The 20,136-nt window shown below is 42.8% G+C and overlaps 1 protein-coding gene across 29 annotated transcripts in view; it reads right to left on the reverse strand.

The window, feature by feature from the left end:
• CLASP2 (cytoplasmic linker associated protein 2) overlaps window positions 1-10,275 on the reverse strand; it is a 144,821-nt gene extending 134,546 nt beyond the window's left edge. For 8 of the 29 annotated variants that reach the window (XM_027891299.1, XM_027891499.1, XM_027891275.1 and 5 more), the window contains exon 1: window positions 9,910-10,273. In XM_027891299.1, the coding sequence (XP_027747100.1) occupies window positions 9,910-10,104 (195 nt within the window). In that variant the 5' untranslated portion in view covers window positions 10,105-10,273. Of the gene's footprint in view, window positions 1-5,947; window positions 5,974-9,909 lie in introns of those variants that run through there. The other 21 variants (XM_027891242.1, XM_027891354.1, XM_027891269.1 and 18 more) reach the window with 5 other exon arrangements.
• Between the last annotated feature and the right edge of the window lie 9,861 nt (window positions 10,276-20,136).

Below are 20,136 nucleotides of genomic sequence, written 5' to 3' on the forward strand. Positions count from 1 at the left end.
CTGCATAGAACCAGAGTCAAAATCTCCACCTAAAAAAGCAATGCCTGAAAGAAATAAGAAACTAATTCTGGATATACATTGTTTTCCTATGCTTCTGTTTCCTGACTACAAGTCGCACCTGAGACTTGTCTTCCAGTGACAACTTTTAAGATACCTTTCCATGCAAATATTTTGGGGTCTATTAGTGCACAAACAGCAGCCTCTCCATCTATGAAGGTTGCAGAGTCTCTCACTCTTCTCCACACATCTGATCATCTTTCTAAAATCTGTCTTGAAGATTTCTACTGCTTTGAACAAGTGCTGTTCAGAAGCTTAAAACAGCAAAGCCTGCATGTGTGAGCTGTAGCTCACACAAAGTCCTCTATGGTCTGCAACTTTGGAAGATTAACAGGTATGAAAAATCACAATATTTGGAGAGTAAGAAAGTATGACGTGACTGCAAGCTGAAGTAATGGGAAACTGCTCTAGCTACAAAACTGGTTCTCATTTCACATTACAAGTCAGCTGAACCACACAGCTACAGAGTATAGCATGTTAACTATCTCTTACTAGTTTTGTACATTCGTTTAACATTTCTCTGCTTTAATACACAGTGTTCTGCGTTCCAGAATCTTCTAGTAGGTATCATCTAAGCAGTATTCAAGCAGCCCTTAGGAAGGAACCCTTAACAATTTATATGGGGCCACATGAGCAGCATTCAAAAAAAAAAAAACCAAACCACAAAACCTAAGTTGAGGCAGAACTGATCTTCAGCAAAGAGGTTCCAAACTCTAAGACACGATGTGGGACCACTTACCAACACAGGCTCTCCACTATCAATAGAAAAACCTTTCACCAGCATCATTGCTCTTTCCCCACCAGCTTCAATGAGGGATGAATGCTTTCTGGGATTAAAATCAATGCATTTGTTTCTTACTCTGCATTCATTAAGCCTTCTGCTTGCTGCCGAGAAAGAGCCTTTGTATGTTGAGACTGATTCATCAGCTCACTATTGTTTGAAGCATTTAAACACTGCTTTTAAGGTTCAGAGGGGAAAAGAAATTCAGGCTCATTTGAACTGGAGTTGGTTAGTTGTCGAGCTGGTTTTTAACAAGCCAGTGTTCAGGACCATCCTTGACTTCTCAGACCACAACGAAATTGCCAAATCAACTGATAAATATTTTATCTGTTCTGGATAAAAAAGGACCAGACTCTTCAGTGAAATCAAGATGTTCCAACCAAAATGCAATTATGAATTGAACCAGTGATCAGTAATTGAGCTTATTCTTGCTCTGCCAGCTTGTTCCTTTTCCAGCTCTCTTTCTACACATGCTTTCCAGAACCACCTCTGCTCTTCTCTGGATAACCTCTGTTTTCGCTCAGGAAAAGAAATACTGTTCTTCAAACCATACCTGGAAAACCATGCATGCTTACTGTTATTCTCACGGTGATTCTGTAATTTCCCATGCCTGTGGGGGCCATCTAGGGGCAGGACACTACCAGGAAACCATCTCTAAACGCATTAAGTTGCCAAATGACCTTAATATGAATGTCCTTGGACAGATGCCAAGGATAGAATGCCCTTGTCATAGGATCCCTATACTGTATACAGAAATACAGATTCTGCAGATCTCAATCTGTGAACTAGTCATGAGAATCTAATGGGGTAATTACGGAGGTCACTATCTGCAACTCCAAAGAATGAAGTAAAGGCACTGCACTTCCTGTCACCATGGGGACAGCTGTGGTAGCACCAACAATTACTGACAAACAGAAAAGAGCACGCCAAACAACTACGCCCTGCAAGAACAAGCATTGTTCCAGCCCTGCAGTGCTCGAATAAGACATATGCAAGAACTTCAGCAGATTTTCTCTAAAGTATTGTCAGCCAAGACCAAAAGTACTCTTCCTTAATTCTCCAGTAATCTCAAGCACCTTGCAAGCAGCTCAACATGATATAAAACCATGCAGTCGCCTGCGCTTCGCTTCTAAAGTTTCATATTCTTAGTTCTCTCTACTCATCTTCCTGGATACATTTCTGCTCTCCTATTGCACAGGATGCTCAATCACTTTTTGCTCCCTTTACTGTTTCCCACTCCAATTCTATCCACCTTGCCCACTTTGCTGAGATCTACCCATATTCCATTTCTTCCCTTAACACAAAAGTTAGCACAGACACAAAAAAAGTGCCCCTGGCTCCATGGGCAGAAGGAAGTTTTTGTTTTCCTGGGTCATTTCTTCAATCCACGTGGCTCTTCAGTCCCAGCCATGTCATCTTTAGACTCCATTCTCCCTGCCACTCAGCAGCAATTGGGCAGCTGCCTCTGCTGACAGCAGCCAAAAGTGCAGCCCCAGCTGCTGAAGGTACTCTATACTTAAGATATTTTAGCTGATAAGAAAACATTATTTCCAGTCTCTTGCTTCTTTCATCTTCAAGGGAACAAATGACACATTTCCAATTCGAACAGTGTGGGGTTTTTCTTAAACATATATCACATCACACTGCATGGAGAGAGACAGAGTTGCTGGTAATCTAACATTAAGCCTTCAAGTTCAACAATTTGAGCCCAAGTTCATTATCAAGCATAGAGACTCCTGTATCTAAAAATGCAAGGTTACTCACTTCAAAACAACGTTTTGCAACTATTGACAAGGTAAGAGTCTCTTGGAGTATCCAGGCTTTGCTACTGTTCAAACTACACATCAGCTGCAACCCTTGTTGTCTCAAAAGGGGTAGAGACTACCAAACTTCTTCTGATAACCATCCCTTCACAATTCTCCAGTGAGGGCCAACCACGAAACATTTCAGCGTTGCAGTCCAAGTACCTACATTACCAGAGAATTGCTGAATGAATTGCCCATATTTATCCAGAGACTGATGAGTGTGTTTCTACACTGAAAAAGCTTGGCCTTTTCAGAGGACCTTCTCGACAGGCACAGTTCTGGAAGGTCCTTGTTAAGTTGACCTCTCCTGTACTGTCGCCAGAAAAAGCAATCATAATGCTCTCATAAATATTTTAAAGCTCATAAAAATATGAAAATATGTTTTAATGCCCTTTCCCCAAGTTGGGAACTTCAATATTCCTATCATCCCTCTCCTCACACTAATTAAGAAACCTTTAGCCAATTCTGAACAACTCAAAATGGTTACTGGAAAAAAAAAATGTTTTCAGCCTTCTGTTATTTCAAAATCTCTCATTACCTTCAAAGTGACTTGCATAGGGACTGCAAGTGTGATCTCCAAACTGTTCTGTATTCTGTGGACAATACAATGATCAGTACTATAAAATTCATGTACTGCCACCAGCTTGATCCTGAACTGTAGACATTACAGGAATATCTACAGTTTGCTTTACATGTACATTAAACGCTCCTCCCTTGTCTATTGTCATAAATTTTTCATAGGTATTGTTTCCAAGGATGTGAGCATAAAACTAAAGTATTTGATGCAGCAACACCTGACACTGTAAGCCCTTTTCCTTTTGAGATTGTCGGGCTCAAACTTCATGTGCTGCAGTGCAAAAAGTTTCAAGACAGAGCCTTTTTAAAAGTAGTGGGAAGACACTGAGGTGTATGGTATTTATACAAAATATTTAATACTGAAAGAAAAAAGAAAGCTTTTTCCTCTCAAAAGAAAATTATACTCAAAAGCTTTTTGAAGCACATTGATGGAACAAAACAAAACCCACTTTATTTTGGGACTTAGTTCTTCCAGAAGAATAAAATTTTTTTTGTGCCCAAGGTCTCTTAATTCCTTTCCCATTTCCTCTTATTTAAACTGTATTAAACATACAGTGATCCCCATTCTCTGCTACCTACTCCTACCTCTGCACCAGCTCCTCTACTTGTGGGGAGACACGCATTCATGCAGCTGAACAGTAACCCGCTTTGGGAAACCAGCCCAACAAACGAACAAGAGGAAGCATCTTCTCAGCCAGGTCTCTTCCCTCAGCCTGTTTACTGTGCAGCCTCACAAGCACTCGCCTCAGAGCAATGAAGGAATGACGCACCATCCCCATTCTGCGGCCAGCGAGAGAAACTGCTTGCATCAGCAATGCCACTAAAAACGCAGATTGGACCACGTACAGCTCACGTGCACTGACTGCTGAGAGTTCCACTCTGAAGGATGCACCTCTCCTCTTACACACTGCACAGAGCTTGGAAAGGGTCTCTGTTCACGCCCAAATCAATCAAACCACAGGCTAAAAGGGACAGTGCTGTTACCCCTCTTGACTTGCAGGCATGTTTGATCTGATGCACTTAAATCTCCTGTAACAAGAGTCAAATCAGCTTGCTAAAACACTGGAAAATGAATTCAACATCAGCAAAAAGTTAAATTGCTCAAGAAGGACAGTGAGAACACCTGGCTACAGGAGCAGCAGAGCTGCCATTTCAACAGGGACTACAGTTGGGCTGGGTAACACAAACCGAAGCTGCAAAACAACGGAGATTTGTCAATTCCACCTCTGGAGGAGATGCCCGAGTCTTTGAGACTACATATTCCCTACTCCTAATTAAAGACCAGACAAAACTGGTTTCAATTAAACTTAAAATAATTAAAACTTCTTGCTAGTGTCCCTTGTCTTCTGGAGATCTGCTTGATTATTTGGCTAACATTCAACAGCTGATTTAACATTCCGTGAACAGGACATACATAATACACGAAAGAAACAGTAATTATTACTCAAGAAAGAACTGAACCCTTGAGCTTTAAAACTGGATTCATACATGGACAGGTCAAACCACGTTCTCGTTATATAGAAACAGGGGAATTAACTCCCACATAGGCAAGATCAAATAAATAACGTGAAGAAAGGAAGAATGAAATTCAGCAAAGAGCTCAAAATCAAACATTTACCCTCCAAAGACATTTAAATTACCACTACTTGCTGACAAAGACTAAGAAAATACCAGGATCTATACAGTAAATGAAAAGTAAAGGTTTAGGTGGGTCCTCTTTTATTCCAGTTCCCTGTCCTGCAAGTTACAATCCTACAACTCCCTACAGCATTTGCCTTTTGTGTAGCATATGTTGGCTTGTGTTCAACTTCAGAACCAAAATAACCCACACATTTTTCTTCCTAAGGTCTGCTACCTAATCACATACCCCACACATCCTGCATTTCTGCATTCATCTATTTGTACTGAAATGTACAACCCCACATTTCCCATCTCTGAACTCTCCTCTTTTTTTTCAGATCTCAGTATCTCTACTTTGTTCAAGTAATTTTAAATTCTAGCTTGCACTTAGCACATATACATGCAGTCAGTGAAGTTGCAACTGCTCCCATCTCTTTGCAAGAACTTCAGACAAACATCCTAATTACTTGTTTAAGTGATTAAAATTTAACTATTTGCACAAGTCCAGTTCACATCGACTCTTCCTGTCTGGAAATTGAAAGCTCCTCCTGCTGGCCTTTTGTTGAACTGAAGACAAACCAAAATCAATACTTGCCAAACCAAGAAAACACAAAAATGGGGCAGTAACATTACTGGTATTTCAGTATCTTTTGGTATTTGGTGTTGAGACAAATGAAGCTAAGAAAAATCTCACTCTTGCAGGAAGCACAGAAAAAAAGATAATTCCAAGGATTTGCCTAAAAGAACCATATTATCCATACTATCAGAAACAGACAGTGTGAAATCTTATTTCCTTCTTCCCATGGCAAACAAACTGCTGCCCTGACATAAAACCAGCAATCATTAATTATTTTTCTAATGCAGTTGAGGAATAAAAGCTAATACATTGACCACAAAGGCAGGGAATCCAAAGCTGGCTCATAGTCACAAACATTCCTAATTATTCTTTTCATATAAAATTACCTTGAGAAAATACCGCAAATTAATTTATTACTTTTATTACTTTTGATCTGGTGTGATTTGCATAAAGAACAAGTGGTTTACGTGGCCTTATTGCTCAAAAAATAATTTTTATGAGGGTAACTATTCAATCTAAAAAAAACCTTACAATGTTAACAGTCACAAGTAGGTTTGCAAGGCTCTACTTGAAAAGCAGTATTTCTCCATCCCACATCTCTTCAGCACAAGTTCAAAGCAGATTCCCAGATTACTTGAGTCAGACACAGAACAGTTTGAGTCACCAGACTGCACAGTTAGATAATACTGTAATTATTTCAAGTAACTATAAAGTACAAGAGAAAATAAGAGATGTAATAATCAAAACTCATGTATACACAGATGAAGATCCAGGTTAACCCAGTAACACCAGGAAATATCACTCAGTAGCCGTAATCTCAGAATGGGGAATTAATTTACTGCTTGAAGTTCACCACAGTCTGAATGCAAACATTAACACTGTTCCAATTTTCTGGGATTGCCAAGTACTTCAGAGTTTGAGGAGAACAAATACTAGCAGAATAATACCATCACTCAACTTTCTATACTTTGCATTTAATTTAAATACTCCCATTCCTCACAGACTTAGGAAAACAGTCAGGGGACGGGGGACAGGGACTAACAGACACACAAAAAACCAAAGCCCTATACTGTAGAATAGAGGCCAGTCCCAATCAATATTAAATAAACCAGATCACCAAGCAAACAATTTTCAGTTCAGTGAGGAATTCTTTCATTCTAACGACATCCAAAATAACAGTTAAAATTATGCACATCTTCTGGGTACTCCCTGATGTTGTAAAGCTTTCAACAGTTTTTAGAAGCTAATTTATTATAGACTGCACAGACACAGTAACTGAAGTCCTCCTAATACACCATTGACTCATCTCTCTCTAGGTCACTGTCCCAAGTTCTGCAAACAACTTTCACTACAACTTCATACTACTTGTAGATGAGTCAACACATTCTTAATCCCACCTTTCTGATTTACTAATAACTCAAGCTAGTAATTGTGTTTTCCATATCAATGAGCTAGATGAAGTCAGAAATTTTCCTATCTGCTTTCTCAGTTTGGAACTGCCAGGTTATTTATTAAACAACTATAAACAGCTGCAAGCTTCTGAAAAGCAAAAGCACTATTTACGTGGCCAAAATCTTTTCGAGACGAGTTAATTCAACCTTGCTCATAACAAGCCCATACTTAGAACAACAGAATCATTTCGTTTGGAAAAGACCTTTAAGATCATTAAGTCCAACCTGTTTACTGAACACCTGTTCTCTTTTTCCCCACTCATTATCAAGTCTGCCAAATCAACCCTCCCATTCCCTCCAGATCCTCCCCCTTCTGATTGTGTAAGGCAAAAGCTTTTTAGGGTGGCATGTCATAGAAAGTTTTCTCTTGACAGGCAGGAGTTGAGACAGAGCTCCCAGATCACACATCTTTGCTTTCAAGTACGGTCAGCAGAGCACACTGCATGCAAGAACAGTTTTCATACAGAAGAAAAGATGGCACAACCAGGGCAAGTGACATCAGTTATCCCCTCACTATCCATACCCGTCACCAACAGTGGAAAAATGCTCCCCCTCAAAATCTCCTCCAGAATTCCCCACTTTTATCTCCAATTGATCTAGTTTAGCAGTTCTGATAAATAAGACAGTCTCAAGCCATTATCATTACTCATTATATTGCCAGTCATGTCAACAGGGAAGGATTCATTACTTTGGAACTCTGAAGACCTCTAAGACCTTTAGCAAGATACAAGAAAAAAGAAACTGTAAGCAGAATTGTCCAAGTGCTCTATGTATCCACTCCTCAGCAAAGGAAAGGGTGACCAACAAATTATTAAAAATACAGAAACCAAAAATAAAGATCACCAGTATTTTTCCTGAGAATACTCAGAAGCCTGTGGCACTCATTCCTTTATATTGTTCAGGCCCCGAATTTAGTAAAAAATTAAAATGTAACACTTAAACATGTAACATGTCTGCTTACATAAGACAAAATACACTAGCAAAACACAAACCAGTTTTCCAGAGTATTTTTCATTTTCACTTTGAAGTAGCACACGCTGGCAGGCGCAGGCAAGAACACTGGATTTGATCATGAACAAAACATCCAAAAAGTTGTGCTGTTGTCGTTAATATAATGCGTATAACACGTTTTGAAGTAGAATGCTGGATGTATAGAGAGCCACCAGTAAGTGGACACAGAGAAAACAAAAATACTTTAATTATTATGCAAGCTATTTTTCAAAACCTTAAAATTTGTAATACTCTCATCTTGCATGAGTCTTTTCAGTGGTACCCAGCGATCAAACAAGGGGCAACAGACACAACCTGAAACATGGAAAGTTCTATCTGAATATGAAGGAAAGCTTCCTTTACTTTTAGGGTGACAGAGGACTGGAACAGGCTGTCTGCCCAGAGAGGCTGTGGAGTCTCCTTCTCCAGAAATACTCAAAACCTGCCTGGCTGTGATTCTGTGCAAGCTGCTGCAGGTGAACCTGCTTTATCAGGGGGGTTGGACTAGGTGATCTCCCTTCCAACCCCAACTATTCCCTGATTCTGTGACTGAGGCTTGTGGAGTACTGAGTACTCATTCATCCTACAATCCAAACAGCTAAGGAGTTCTGTCACTTTACATCAACAATACACGATATGTCCTACACTATGAAAAATACACTTGGAAAAGCAGATTTCCAGCATTAATGCCCAATTCTGCCAATTTATAAGTGCAGAAAGAAACTTTTACATTACACTGTTAAGTAAGTAGATAGCCCTCTTTAAGCAGAAGGGTGTTTTTAAAGATCCGTCTAGGCTTAGCAGTAATCAATTATCCCCAACAACTGTCCTCAGATGACGAATTTAAAGGCAAATGAATTGCATTTGTCCCGCACACGTTATTTCCCCAAGCTAACCTGAAGCACTACGTGCAAAACAAACAAACAAACAAAAACACAACCACCAAAACCACTCCAACGCACTCCTGAGTGCCGGAAAACAGAAAAAGCCCGACCCTAATCTCAGAGCAGGGAGTTTAAAGGTCCCAAGTGCGAGCGGCCCGGGCAGGCAGAGGAGGGGCGGGCAGGGCGGGCCTGGCCCAAACGCGGCCCGGCAGCGCCCCCCGGCGGCGGCGGCGCGGACCTGCCCCGGCCGCACCGCGGACGGGGAGGGGGGGGGAAGGGAAGGGAGGAAAATAAATAAATAATTAAAAAAAAAAAAAAAATTACAAAATCGCCGGTGCGAACGCGATTGTCCTTGGCAATAAAATTGCGCTGTCAATCGCCTTGACGGGTGACCTACGTCAGAACAACTCGCAAGTGTGTTACACACCGTGCGTGAGGAGGGCGCGATCGCTGCCTCCCTGCAGGCTCAGCCCAAAAGACACACGCACGCAGAAAAAAAGCGAAACGTGAGTCATCATCGGGCTGCCGTAAAGGTGCTGTAGAACTTCCCACGGACGGGAGAGTCACCTAAAGACGGTACGAACAACTTTACACTTACAGTGGGAACCCCGAGAAGCCAATTATCCATTAAATCATGTGAAATACAACACAGCGTGATACAGATCCGGTGAAAACACCACTCCTTACGGCCTGCAGAAAACGATGGCAATCCCATGAAACATTACACCCAAGTAGAGAGAACATGGAATGGGAGTGGTAGCGAAAAAAAAAAAAAAAAAAACACAACATAAAAATCATCACCTATCTTGTTTCTGAATGAGAAACACAACTCGAGTATTACAGTTGCGGGGGTACTTCTTTAACATTATGTGTAAAAAAAAAAAAAACAAACCAACAAACCAAACCCAAAACACCGTTTAACTAACGATAAAAGCAAAACCAAAAAACACCGTTACTGCTTCTTTTAGGACAGGGGAATAGAAACAAATAAACATTAACCACCCTTACAAAATTTCGGAATTTCCCTTTGTGGGCGAAGGGATAAAACTGGTACAAATGTAGTTTTATTTCTGCTCTTACCTGATTAAAAAGTAATCCGGGGCTCTGAACCTCCCCTACCATGATGAATCATGGTCTTCCCGCACCAAGCCCCGCCGAGCAGCCTTACCTTAAAATTACTGGAGTTGACCCACGCTGTTAACTCGTCGATCACTTTGTCAAGGCGCTGCTGGTCCTGCTCCAGATCGGGGGACCTCGCCGGGTCGCTCAGGTACTCCAGCAGCTCCTGGCCGACCTGCATCCTGCGGCCCACGTCCTTCTGCTGTACCTGGTCGCAGAAATAATCCATACCGGCAAGCTCCATCTTCGGGCGCTGCGGAAAAGTTTTTTCGGAGACGAGGCGAGCGGCCTCAGGGCCGGGAGCGCGGCCAGGGCAGGGCGGGCGGCGCAGGGGGGAGACACAGGGCCGCCGTCCTCATGGAGCCTCTGAGCCCGGCGCTCTCCGCCCCGGCCCCGCGCCCGCCGCCCCCATGCGCACCCGGGCGGCCGCCTCGCCTCCCCTTCCCGCGGGGCGAGCCCTCCGGCGGGCGGGGAGCGCGGGGCTGCGGCGGCCCGAGGGCTCGGCGGGAGCCGCCTACTCGGGCGCGGGGCTTTCCAGCCGCCTCCGCGCCGTCCCGACGGATCCCGGCAGGGCTCCCGCCCCTCCTCTTCCCCCGCCGGGGCACGGGAAATCGGAGCCCGGGAGCAGGCGCTGCGGCTGGAAGGGCTCAGGGGGTTCCCACGGGAGGAGCGATCCCGGGGCCGCCGCTCACGGGCACCGGCGAGGCCGGCGCGGACCTCTCATGCTCCTGGCGCCGCGGCCTCCGGCGCCTCCTGCCCGCCCGCGGGGCGCCTCCCAAACTTTCGCCGCGGCGGGTACCAGCGCCTCTCGCTCCACTGCGGGCCGGGTCGGGCGAGTCCCCCCTTGGAGCCGCTCACGCTCCGCCGCGCCTTCTCCCGCCGGGCTCTGCCGCGGCGGCGCCGCCTCCGTCCCGGGGAAGTTGCGCCTCCCGCCGCCGCTGCCGCCCCGACCGGCGCCAGGCGGACACACACCGGGCGTGGCGCCCGCGGCCCCGCCTCCCGCCGCGGATCCCGCTTCCCCTGGGAGAGCGCGCGCCTGGGCGGCGCGTCCCGCCCCGCGCTGCGGCGGGATGGGAGGGAGGGATGGAGGGACAGATAGACAGACAGACAGACAGCACGCCCTCCCACCGAGTGCCCCGGCGAGACCCCTGCGGGTCGTGTCCGCCGGCGGCGGGAGGCGCATGCGCTGCTCGCCGCGGTGCCCGCCCGGCGCCCTGGGGAGAATGGAGAAGTGTGGGAGGAACGGGGGAAGCGGCGCGAAAGGTGCCGGGGTGCTCGGGTGCGTTCCTCCCTCCTCCCTTCCCTTCCCCTTCCCGGCGGGATCCCGGCTTTGCCCAGCCGTGCTCTGCAGCCCCTCTCGCCCTGCTCCGCGCTCAGGTGTGAGGCGGGGGGGAGGCCCCCGTGGAACCATCCCGGAACGCCGGGCGCGGTTGGATCTGCAGCGCTGCTGTCCGCAAAATGGGGTCCGGCATGCGGTGTGCAATAACCCTCCAGAGAGACACGGGTTATTCCCTTCAGAGCTGCGTAACACCTGGGTGCTCAGTGCTCAGTTCCAGAAATCCAGCACAACCCACTGGACTTCCCGCGCCATTATTTACACAGAATCGCAGAATTGTTAGGGTTGGAAGGACTTGTGGAGAGCATCTAGTCTGACCCCCCCCTGCCAAGGCAGGGTCACCTAGAGCAGGTTACACAGGAACATATCCAGGTATGTTCTGAATGTCTCCGTAGAGGGAGACTCCACCACCTCTCAGGACAGCCTGTTCCAGTGCTCTGCCACCCTCAAGGGAAAGTTCTTCCTCATTTAGTTTATGGCCATTGCTCCTCATCCTGTCGCTGGGCACCACTGAAAATCATCTGGCACCATCCTCTTGGCACCCACCTTTAAGATACTTATATGCATTAATGAGATCCCCTCTCAGTCTTCTCTTCTCTAGACTAAACAGGCCCAGCTCCTGCAGGGTCTCCTCATAAGAAAGGTGCTCCAGACCCTTAATCATCTTTGTGGCCTTCCACTGGACCCTCTCGAGTAGCTCCTTGTGTTTCTTGCACTGAGCTGCACACGGAAATTCACAGTTAGTAACTTCCCAAGTAAAGCCCCAGCATGGCTGACCCACATGGAGACTGCCAGGAATTGACAGAGACCCTTCAGTGGGCTGTGACGTGAATTCAGGTGTTCTTTTAGGATCAGTTTAAACTATTCCAAGTCCCCTTGATGTTAGAAAAGGGAAATGCAGCTCTGTTCTCTCCCTCCCTCTGCGTAGTCCTAAATGTGTGTTTATGTGGCCTCTCAGGCCTCTGAAGGTATGATGGTGGCTTTCACATGCAGGGAAAGGAAAGGAGAGGAGGTCACTTTCCCCCTCCTCACACCCAAACTGCTCTGTTTGGCCCCTGTGCTGGACACTCCATGCACTGACCACTTGGGTTGATTTAATACGGGCTAAATTACAGAGTTGGAGTCAGTGAGCTGGGCTGGCTCTTGGATCCTATGGGCAGAAGCATGGGACTCAGAAGATGGGAAGCATAACAACGCCTGTCGATGGCAGTGGGTAGCAGTGGTGGTCTCCTGTCCCTCCAGTGTTCGGTGGGTTCACCTTACACTAAACTGGAAGCCACTGTTGTTACAGCAGTCATGTATTCTTCCCCTACTGTCAGGTGTACGATTCTTCCCTCCCTTACAGAGGTGGTGTTTATTTGTCTTCACATAAGCAGTTCAGGGAGATGACATTTTCCTTAATTGTTCTCCCTTTTTTATCACATAACTGGCTTTTTGCTGATTCAGATTCCTAAATTCTCACACTCTGGGCTTAAGCCAGAGTTGGAGCAAGGAAAGTAGAAGCAGATAGCTGGAAGCTGGATGGGGCAGACAGAGGCTGGTGGGACCTCATTCAATGACAGCCTTTGTGTCGTGAAAGCTCAGCTCAAGACAGCGCAGTCTGGCTGTCTCACTTGCCTCGATAGTCTCAACACTGGGGAAGGGTTGAGCCTGCAGGAAAGCAGGGTACTCCCTTCATTTGGCTGCAGGATTTAGACAGGTATAAGCTGAGGAACCACACCTGCAAATTGCTGTTTCACAGCAGTGTAAACCAAACTAAATCGGTGCTAGAGTGTTCCTACTTGCCTGCTTCTCACAAATTCCATTCTCAGGAATTCTGGACTTTCCTTCTGTCCCACTGATCTGGAAAATAAACCGCCAAAGAGGTCTCCATCCACAGGCATGGCAGGAGGCAAGACCACAAGCAGCCTTTTGTTGATTTTGGTGGGATGTGGCAAACTGAGGATCCCATGCTTCATCAGTCCCTAGGCATTACAGTAATGATGATGGTTAACAACATTAAAGATGCCTTTAAAACAGAAATGTATGTATTGTACTTTGAGATTATTATAATTTTACAAAAATATTACAGACTGCTCATCGTGTTTTCATGATGGATTTGATTTCACTGTGCACATATAAAAAAATTTAATTTTGGATGGAGCTGAGTAGTTCTTGTCCTGTGTATGCAATGCCACTTACAAAGATAGATTATGAAAACTGTATGGAATTACAGGTTGCTTTTATAGGAAAATGGAACCCTAGAAGCTTCTGGAAATGGAAAAATAAATATCAGAAAAATGAAACTGGATTGCTGTGGGGTTCTTTTCAGTGCACTTGAATCTGATTCACTGGTGGTGTAAGTTTAAAAACCAAATTTCTTGCTGTGAAAGTTTTGAAAATAGCTTGATCTAGTAACACTGGCTAAGTAGAAAAAATTGAGCAGATGATACTGAACTCTTAAAGTATCAACAACTGTGAACAGTTCCTGTCCTGTCCAACAACTTTTTGAAAACAAAACCCATAGTGATATAAAATTTGCTTTGCGTTATGGTCCAACTTAATGTCAGTCTCTGAAGAAAGAAAATCCTAAGCAAAAAGAGAGGCACCAGCTTTTTTGGAATTTCTCTTGATTCAAAGCAAATATACTGATTAGGTAATCTAGTTGCTGTGAATAGCATTGAAGCTGAGGGGAAGGGAAAAGTATAATAAGAAACACACTTGAAATATCAAAACTATTTTGTCAACCCCGAGACGACATCGCAAAGGTATGTTAAGGGCAAAAAGTCATGCTGGGATATATGGCCTGCCTTTTTTTTTTTTTTTCCATTTCGCATAGTAAGTGTTTTCTTAGAAAACAGTAGAAAATAATTGCCCTGCTGTAAAATCAGAAGATTAGACTACTGTATTTTATCCTGTTACTACCTGGCATGACTAGTGCCTCTATACTGTATTGATTATTGATGCACTGTTTGATTTACTGTTATTGATGCAACTGCAGAAAATTGGTAGCCTTTTTATCACTGGGGTGCTTGACAAGATCAAGGCAATTTCATTTGAAATCTTTGCACTGCGGAGAATTATCTTTTTTTTTTTTTTTTTCATAAATAAATGTTTCTTTATCTTTTTTCCTCTGCAAACAAATAGCATTTTGATTTGGCAAATAGAGCTCCTGGTTGCTCATTTCCTACTTTAGCAAGGCAGAAGTAGCACTCTAACACTGAATCTAGAGCAGTCTCCCAGCTAGGACAAATGACATGGTTTTGTTGTAGGTGTTCTCACAAAGTCCTAGTGGACTTTATACCTAGGCATGTGGGCTAGGCTCCAAAAAGAAGGCATTTTCGTTCAAGCCAAAGATCTTTTAAAGCCTCTTATTCTCGGTTAAGGAGATTGTTTCCTTTGGAATACAATCTTCTTTTTGATATGCAAGCATGTGAGCATAAATCCACTACTCTTGTGTATTTGTACAATGCATAATATTTTGTAGAGCAATTAAGCCCTGTAGTAATTGGACGCAGAATCAAAATTTCCTTCAGTCTTCTCACCGTGACTTGCCAGCAACCAGGGCAATTACAGCAGGAGCTGAGGGAAACGACACTAATCCAGTGAGGCGCATTTCCAACCTGAACTGCACACCAAACCTGTTCCTACGCCCCCATCCCAGGCGAGTGTGCTGCACAATTATCACACGTATCCTCCTGTTCTGAAAAAGGCGAGAGTCGCACGGAGGCTGGGGAGGGAGGATACCGTGCTCTTCGTTCCTCTGGCTGATAAGAGAGCGCGTCCTGTGCTGAAGCCTGAAGGCTCTGTTTCCACCCTCCTTCCCTGCCTAGCAGAAAACTAGGATGGCACCTCATGCAACTTAGTTATGGATCTTCTGCAACAAGCCTGTCAGTCATTCCAGCAGAACAGCTTCCACAGACAGACTTCCTCGTTTGAGAAATCCTTCCCGCACAGAAGCCATAACCCCGTCTCTGAAAGAACCATAAAACCCCCCTAAAAACTCTCTGAAAAAAAGGTCTCTTTATCCCAAATAGCAAACACAGGCCATAATTAAAAAAAAAAAAAAAAAAGAGTGAATTTAAAAATGAGTCACTCAGGAAACTCTGATAAATTACACTTGATGTAGTGTAGGTTGACACTCAAGAAATCTATGTGAAAGTTGTCCTTCCTGTTGGATTCCTCAGCAGCTGGGACAGCACTTCTACATCATGTTCCACCCCTGGTGACTTGAAGCAAATGTTCAGATTGCATCTTGGAGGTGGTGTCCTTCAGTCATATACTACTTTTTAATGTCTTCTGGAATACCCATAGGCTTTTACTTGTTTATAGGTCGGAGATCAGTACATTGAGAATTTTCTTAATACTGCCAGGAGGTAAAATACTGCCATAATTTGTAAGCTATTTTAAGCAGAAAAGTGGCAGGTTTTGTTATCCATGTTCTATAGATATTTCGTTTGCATGTTTTCTTACATTAATTGCAAAAGGATTACGTGCATCTTTTCAAGCTGAATTTATCACCATTAATAACTTTTAAGAATCATTTGAGTTCCTCCCTCTGAGATTAATAATATCAGAATAATGAAGTAATAAATATCTTCTGAAAATAAATAAGTCATGAAGGAACAGTCTGATGATGATGTTGCAATATATGTACCAAGCTAGTTGAAGTATTGCCCATTTTTCTCACAAGGCCTTACAGATATATTAAATGTAACTGTATTAAAAATGTACTGGGTGAACTCTGCTACATTTTGGCTTGTGCCTCGAATGTTCTTGAAATTACATATTTAATAGAGATCGCACTCATATGCTTATTTGTAAAACAGTTAGCAGCTGAAACTAGTGGTCTGGTATTTTTCTTGTACATACTAAGTTAATTTGATTACAGAAATGGGGTGTGAGAGGAGATCATACCGATGCCTGATTACTGGATTACTCCAAGGCATTAATTTGTTCCTTATTGTCAAGTGTGTTTTAACATGTAGACACTGCAATTAAATAATTCACCCTGATAAATGTTTTATGAGTCATTTGCTAATTTTGTTGATTCATGTGATGTAGAGAAGGAAGAATGAATGAAAAACTATGGGTAATAAAAAATATTGTCAGAATTAACGTGTAAGTTGCCACTTCTCTTTCATAATATTAGCCTACCATGCCTTATATAATTACTCGAAGCACTGCTACATAACTTAGTATCCTTTATCCTGTCACTTTGCACAGTGACAGAGATGTTTGTCCCTAGTGGTATAAGTATTTAACTGTGGTTTGTCAAGCAAAGGATTACATCTCTTGTGCAGCAGGTTAGTTTGCTAGACATTTATCAATTATATTCTTATATCTTTACATTTCTGTGGTGGAATACAGTATGCCAGTGTTGTGTGTAAAAGCTTATCTGCTGTATAATGATTTCATGTCATGCTGGAAAAAAATTTGGGGTGCAATAGCTCAACGTAACAGTCCATCGATATAAAATTTTCTAAATTTTTAAACTTAATAAATTGATTAAATTTGTATTTAAAATACCTGTGAGAACTACTTCAATGTAGATGCAATTACCTCTGCATTGCCATGCTACTGTGTGTAACAGCAGTATGAAAGAACTAGGAAAGGATCCAAAATACTTGTTTCATCTGACCTGAAAAGTAAAAACTAGTGAGCACACAGTGTACCGCACAGCAGTATCAAGGGACTTGTAGCTGGGTGCGTTTTGGCCTTGGAATGGCAAAATCTCTGTTCTTGCAAAATAAGTCAAGTGAATGCACTGAAGAATATGAAAAAACGTGCCGAGTGGCATCTTTCTCATCACACAGATACGACTTTCCAGCCCAGGCAGTGCGGTGATACTCATCCTAGTAACACTAGTGCAGTGCCAGACTCTGCCCCCGTTTGCACAAAGCAACCCACTTCTCACTACATGGGAATTAGAAGGGAAAGGGAGAAACATGAATGGTCTGATTTGTTTGTCTATGGTTTGGCTTGCTTTTGTTTCCGTAATGCAAGCCCTGCTATAAATAGAACAGGCTCAGCAGTCATTTACTACTCGAAGAACTGTGACATTAATTACCAGTATTGATCAAGGAAGGTTTTCTCAGGTAAGAGGTTCTTTCTCAAAACAAGAGGAAGTTTTCTTTACACGGATATGGTTTAACAAATACAGACATTTGCATACATCTAGTTTAAAATGCCTCTTTTTTTCCCCTAAAGAATTGTACTCATTTACTTGTCGGTATTAAGCTGACTGAATTTTTTGGCTGTTGCCTAATTCTGACATGCTTTCCTCTGCAGTTTGCTTAAGTTGTCTGGCTGCTTGACAGCTCCCTCTCGTGGTAAATACTCCTTCCTGAAAGATCTTCGCAAGTATTCCCGACCGAAGGCATGTCTCTGGAACTTTACCTACCGTATCTATTACCGATAATGCTGTGCAGCAACAGAAAGAATCCGAGCTAGCTGCTGTTGCAGATCTTTTTTTTTTTTTTTTTTTTTGGCTGTCCGCCCTTCTCACGTGGAAGCCTACTGGTTTGTGTGGATGCAAATATCAATTGGTATTTTGGGGGAATTTCTGCAAATGAGTATGCATATGAAAAAAATGTGAAGTGTTCATTTGTGTCCTAGGGGAAAGAAAGTCATGGAGGATTTTATTTTTTACCTTGAAAAGAATAAATTACTGTCCTCGTCTAGAACAGTTTGGGGTCTTTTGTATCTGGGTTGGTGCTGCTGAACCTGCAGTTTAAAGCAGACTGTACTTACTACAGCCATCATAATCTTTGACCAAATACACACTGTTATGGTTCTATGCTGTACAAGGGTGTGTTTTTATTAAATTGCTTTGCAGTTCAGAACTGTCACCCACTCTGTGCAGGAGCAGTTCTAAGGGTTTTAGAAAAAAAAAAGGTTCAGACAATCTCCTCCATCCCTCCCCCACTCCGAGTCTTGACCTCCTGTGCCTCACCTGGGAAAAGTTGTGCATCTGCAGCACCAGGGACTGAAAAAGCAGCCACAAATCCTGCAAACCTCTTGCACAACGTGGTGTAGTCACTGCAGCTGGCTCTTCGTGTCTCCTGCGGGAGATGCTGAGTCACTCTTTTTGGTATCTCTGCACCAGCCGACACAAGGGAGTGTGAAGGTTGCTTTTAAGAACACAGAGAATGCACCAGTTCTCCCTGTTTTCCTGCTGTTAAAGTGATAGCCTGTACAGATGTCCCAAGCTAGAGAGAATAATACATTTTAGAATGCAAATTTAAATGAGATAATGGCTATAAATACAGCTCTGAAAATAACAGTACTGTAAATCAAGTAAAATAGTGGGAAAAGTAAAGGAGATTATGGGGGAAGACAATAAAGTTATTTTTGTGTATGAGGGTTCTGAATTGCATTGTTTAAATTAAATGTAGTTGAATTCATAGTGTTTTAATTATTAATAAAGCTTTTAATCACATATAGTTATCTAACAGGGAAACAAGTAACAAAACCATATGAATCCAAGCAGCTCAAATTCAGGCAATTTTTGAAAACTAAGACTGGATTCAGATCTTATTACTCTGACCAGTGTCAGGGTTTTGGCCTTGCTCTTTTCTTTTAGTTTCCAGAAAGAGGATGAGGTACTGATGTGATGTGTACTGATGGGGTCTCTTAAAGAAAACATGTGGAAATAAATAATAATTACTTGAAGTAACAGAAATTAGTAAAAGTTTCCTATAATTAAAATTTATTGTAACTGTCAGAACTTAAAAAAAAAATTGTTGTGTAGACATACGTGGACAAATTTAAATAAAAACCCAACACGTTTCAAATAATTATTCAAGATGACTTCTAACTTTTCTTTGGTATTTCTTAAACCCATGCAGATTTTCAGTTTACTTCCCAATGAATTCCATAGCCACTAGTTTTAGTGGTGTACTCAACAGTGCTGGATTAATGGTTAGACTCGATGATCTTAAAGGTCTTTTCCAACCTAAATGATTCTATGATTCTAATTTCTTTGATCCTAGCAGCCACCTTTTTACACATCTATATAAGGAATTTGATATTCATTTACCCTAATCCATAAAGTTGCAGCTAGGACTTTCATAAACCAATTCTTAGTATTTTATTAAAAAATATAAGTACTTCACCATTTTTACATTCTAGAGAAGTGAATGTACAGATTTGAAACACAGTAACTTTGAAGAGACAAAATTTCTTAGAGTCAGATTATGAATAGGGGTTTTGTTCCCCTTTTAGAGCATCTTTCTTTCCACTGAGAGAACTCACTGATCCACACAGCAGGTCTGGGGGACTATTTCACTAAAGACAAGAAAAATATGTCGTCATACAGGCAACAATACAGTATAACTTTTCTTATATATAAAAAACCCCAAGTAATACCATGCAAATTCATGGCAGCAAAAGCAGACTCTTTTTAATCTGCTTTTAACTGAGTAACTATAATGTCTGTGATGTCTCAATTATGAATTCCCCTTTTTCCTAATATTGTATGACTCATAGCAGAGACATTCTTGTATTCATTGCCAGCATTTGAAGACAATAACCAGCCTATTTAGAAGTAAATTCTATGGAAATCAAAATTTCCGCATGAGGGTGTTTCTGCACACAAATGTATCCTGTGCTATGGATTTCCAGAACATACACCCAGTGCATAAGTGAGTCAAGCACGTCAGTGCTCAAAGTGACAGCAGAGGGAAACCCCCAGCATGGCACACACCTGTCTGAGCAGTGGATGTCTGAACCATCCCCCTTGCCAGACACTCACAGCAAATCAAGAATGTGTAGAAGTGAGAGTGACTAGCTAAAAAGTTATCTATAACCAGACTTTTAGTTCGTTCAGTTTAGGTACCTGCTTATGTTACACGTGTTGGCTCATTTTAAACTAGTTTAAATCTCAATCTACAGCCCGATTGTTTTGGAAAGAAAAGACTGCACAACCTCAGCTAAAATAATATCAATGGAGTGACCAAT

Source organism: Empidonax traillii, unplaced genomic scaffold, assembly GCF_003031625.1.
Source record: "Empidonax traillii isolate 1590-97213 ecotype Southwest subspecies unplaced genomic scaffold, ASM303162v1 scaffold14:size4059594, whole genome shotgun sequence".
In the NCBI taxonomy this organism is placed as follows: domain Eukaryota; kingdom Metazoa; phylum Chordata; class Aves; order Passeriformes; family Tyrannidae; genus Empidonax; species Empidonax traillii.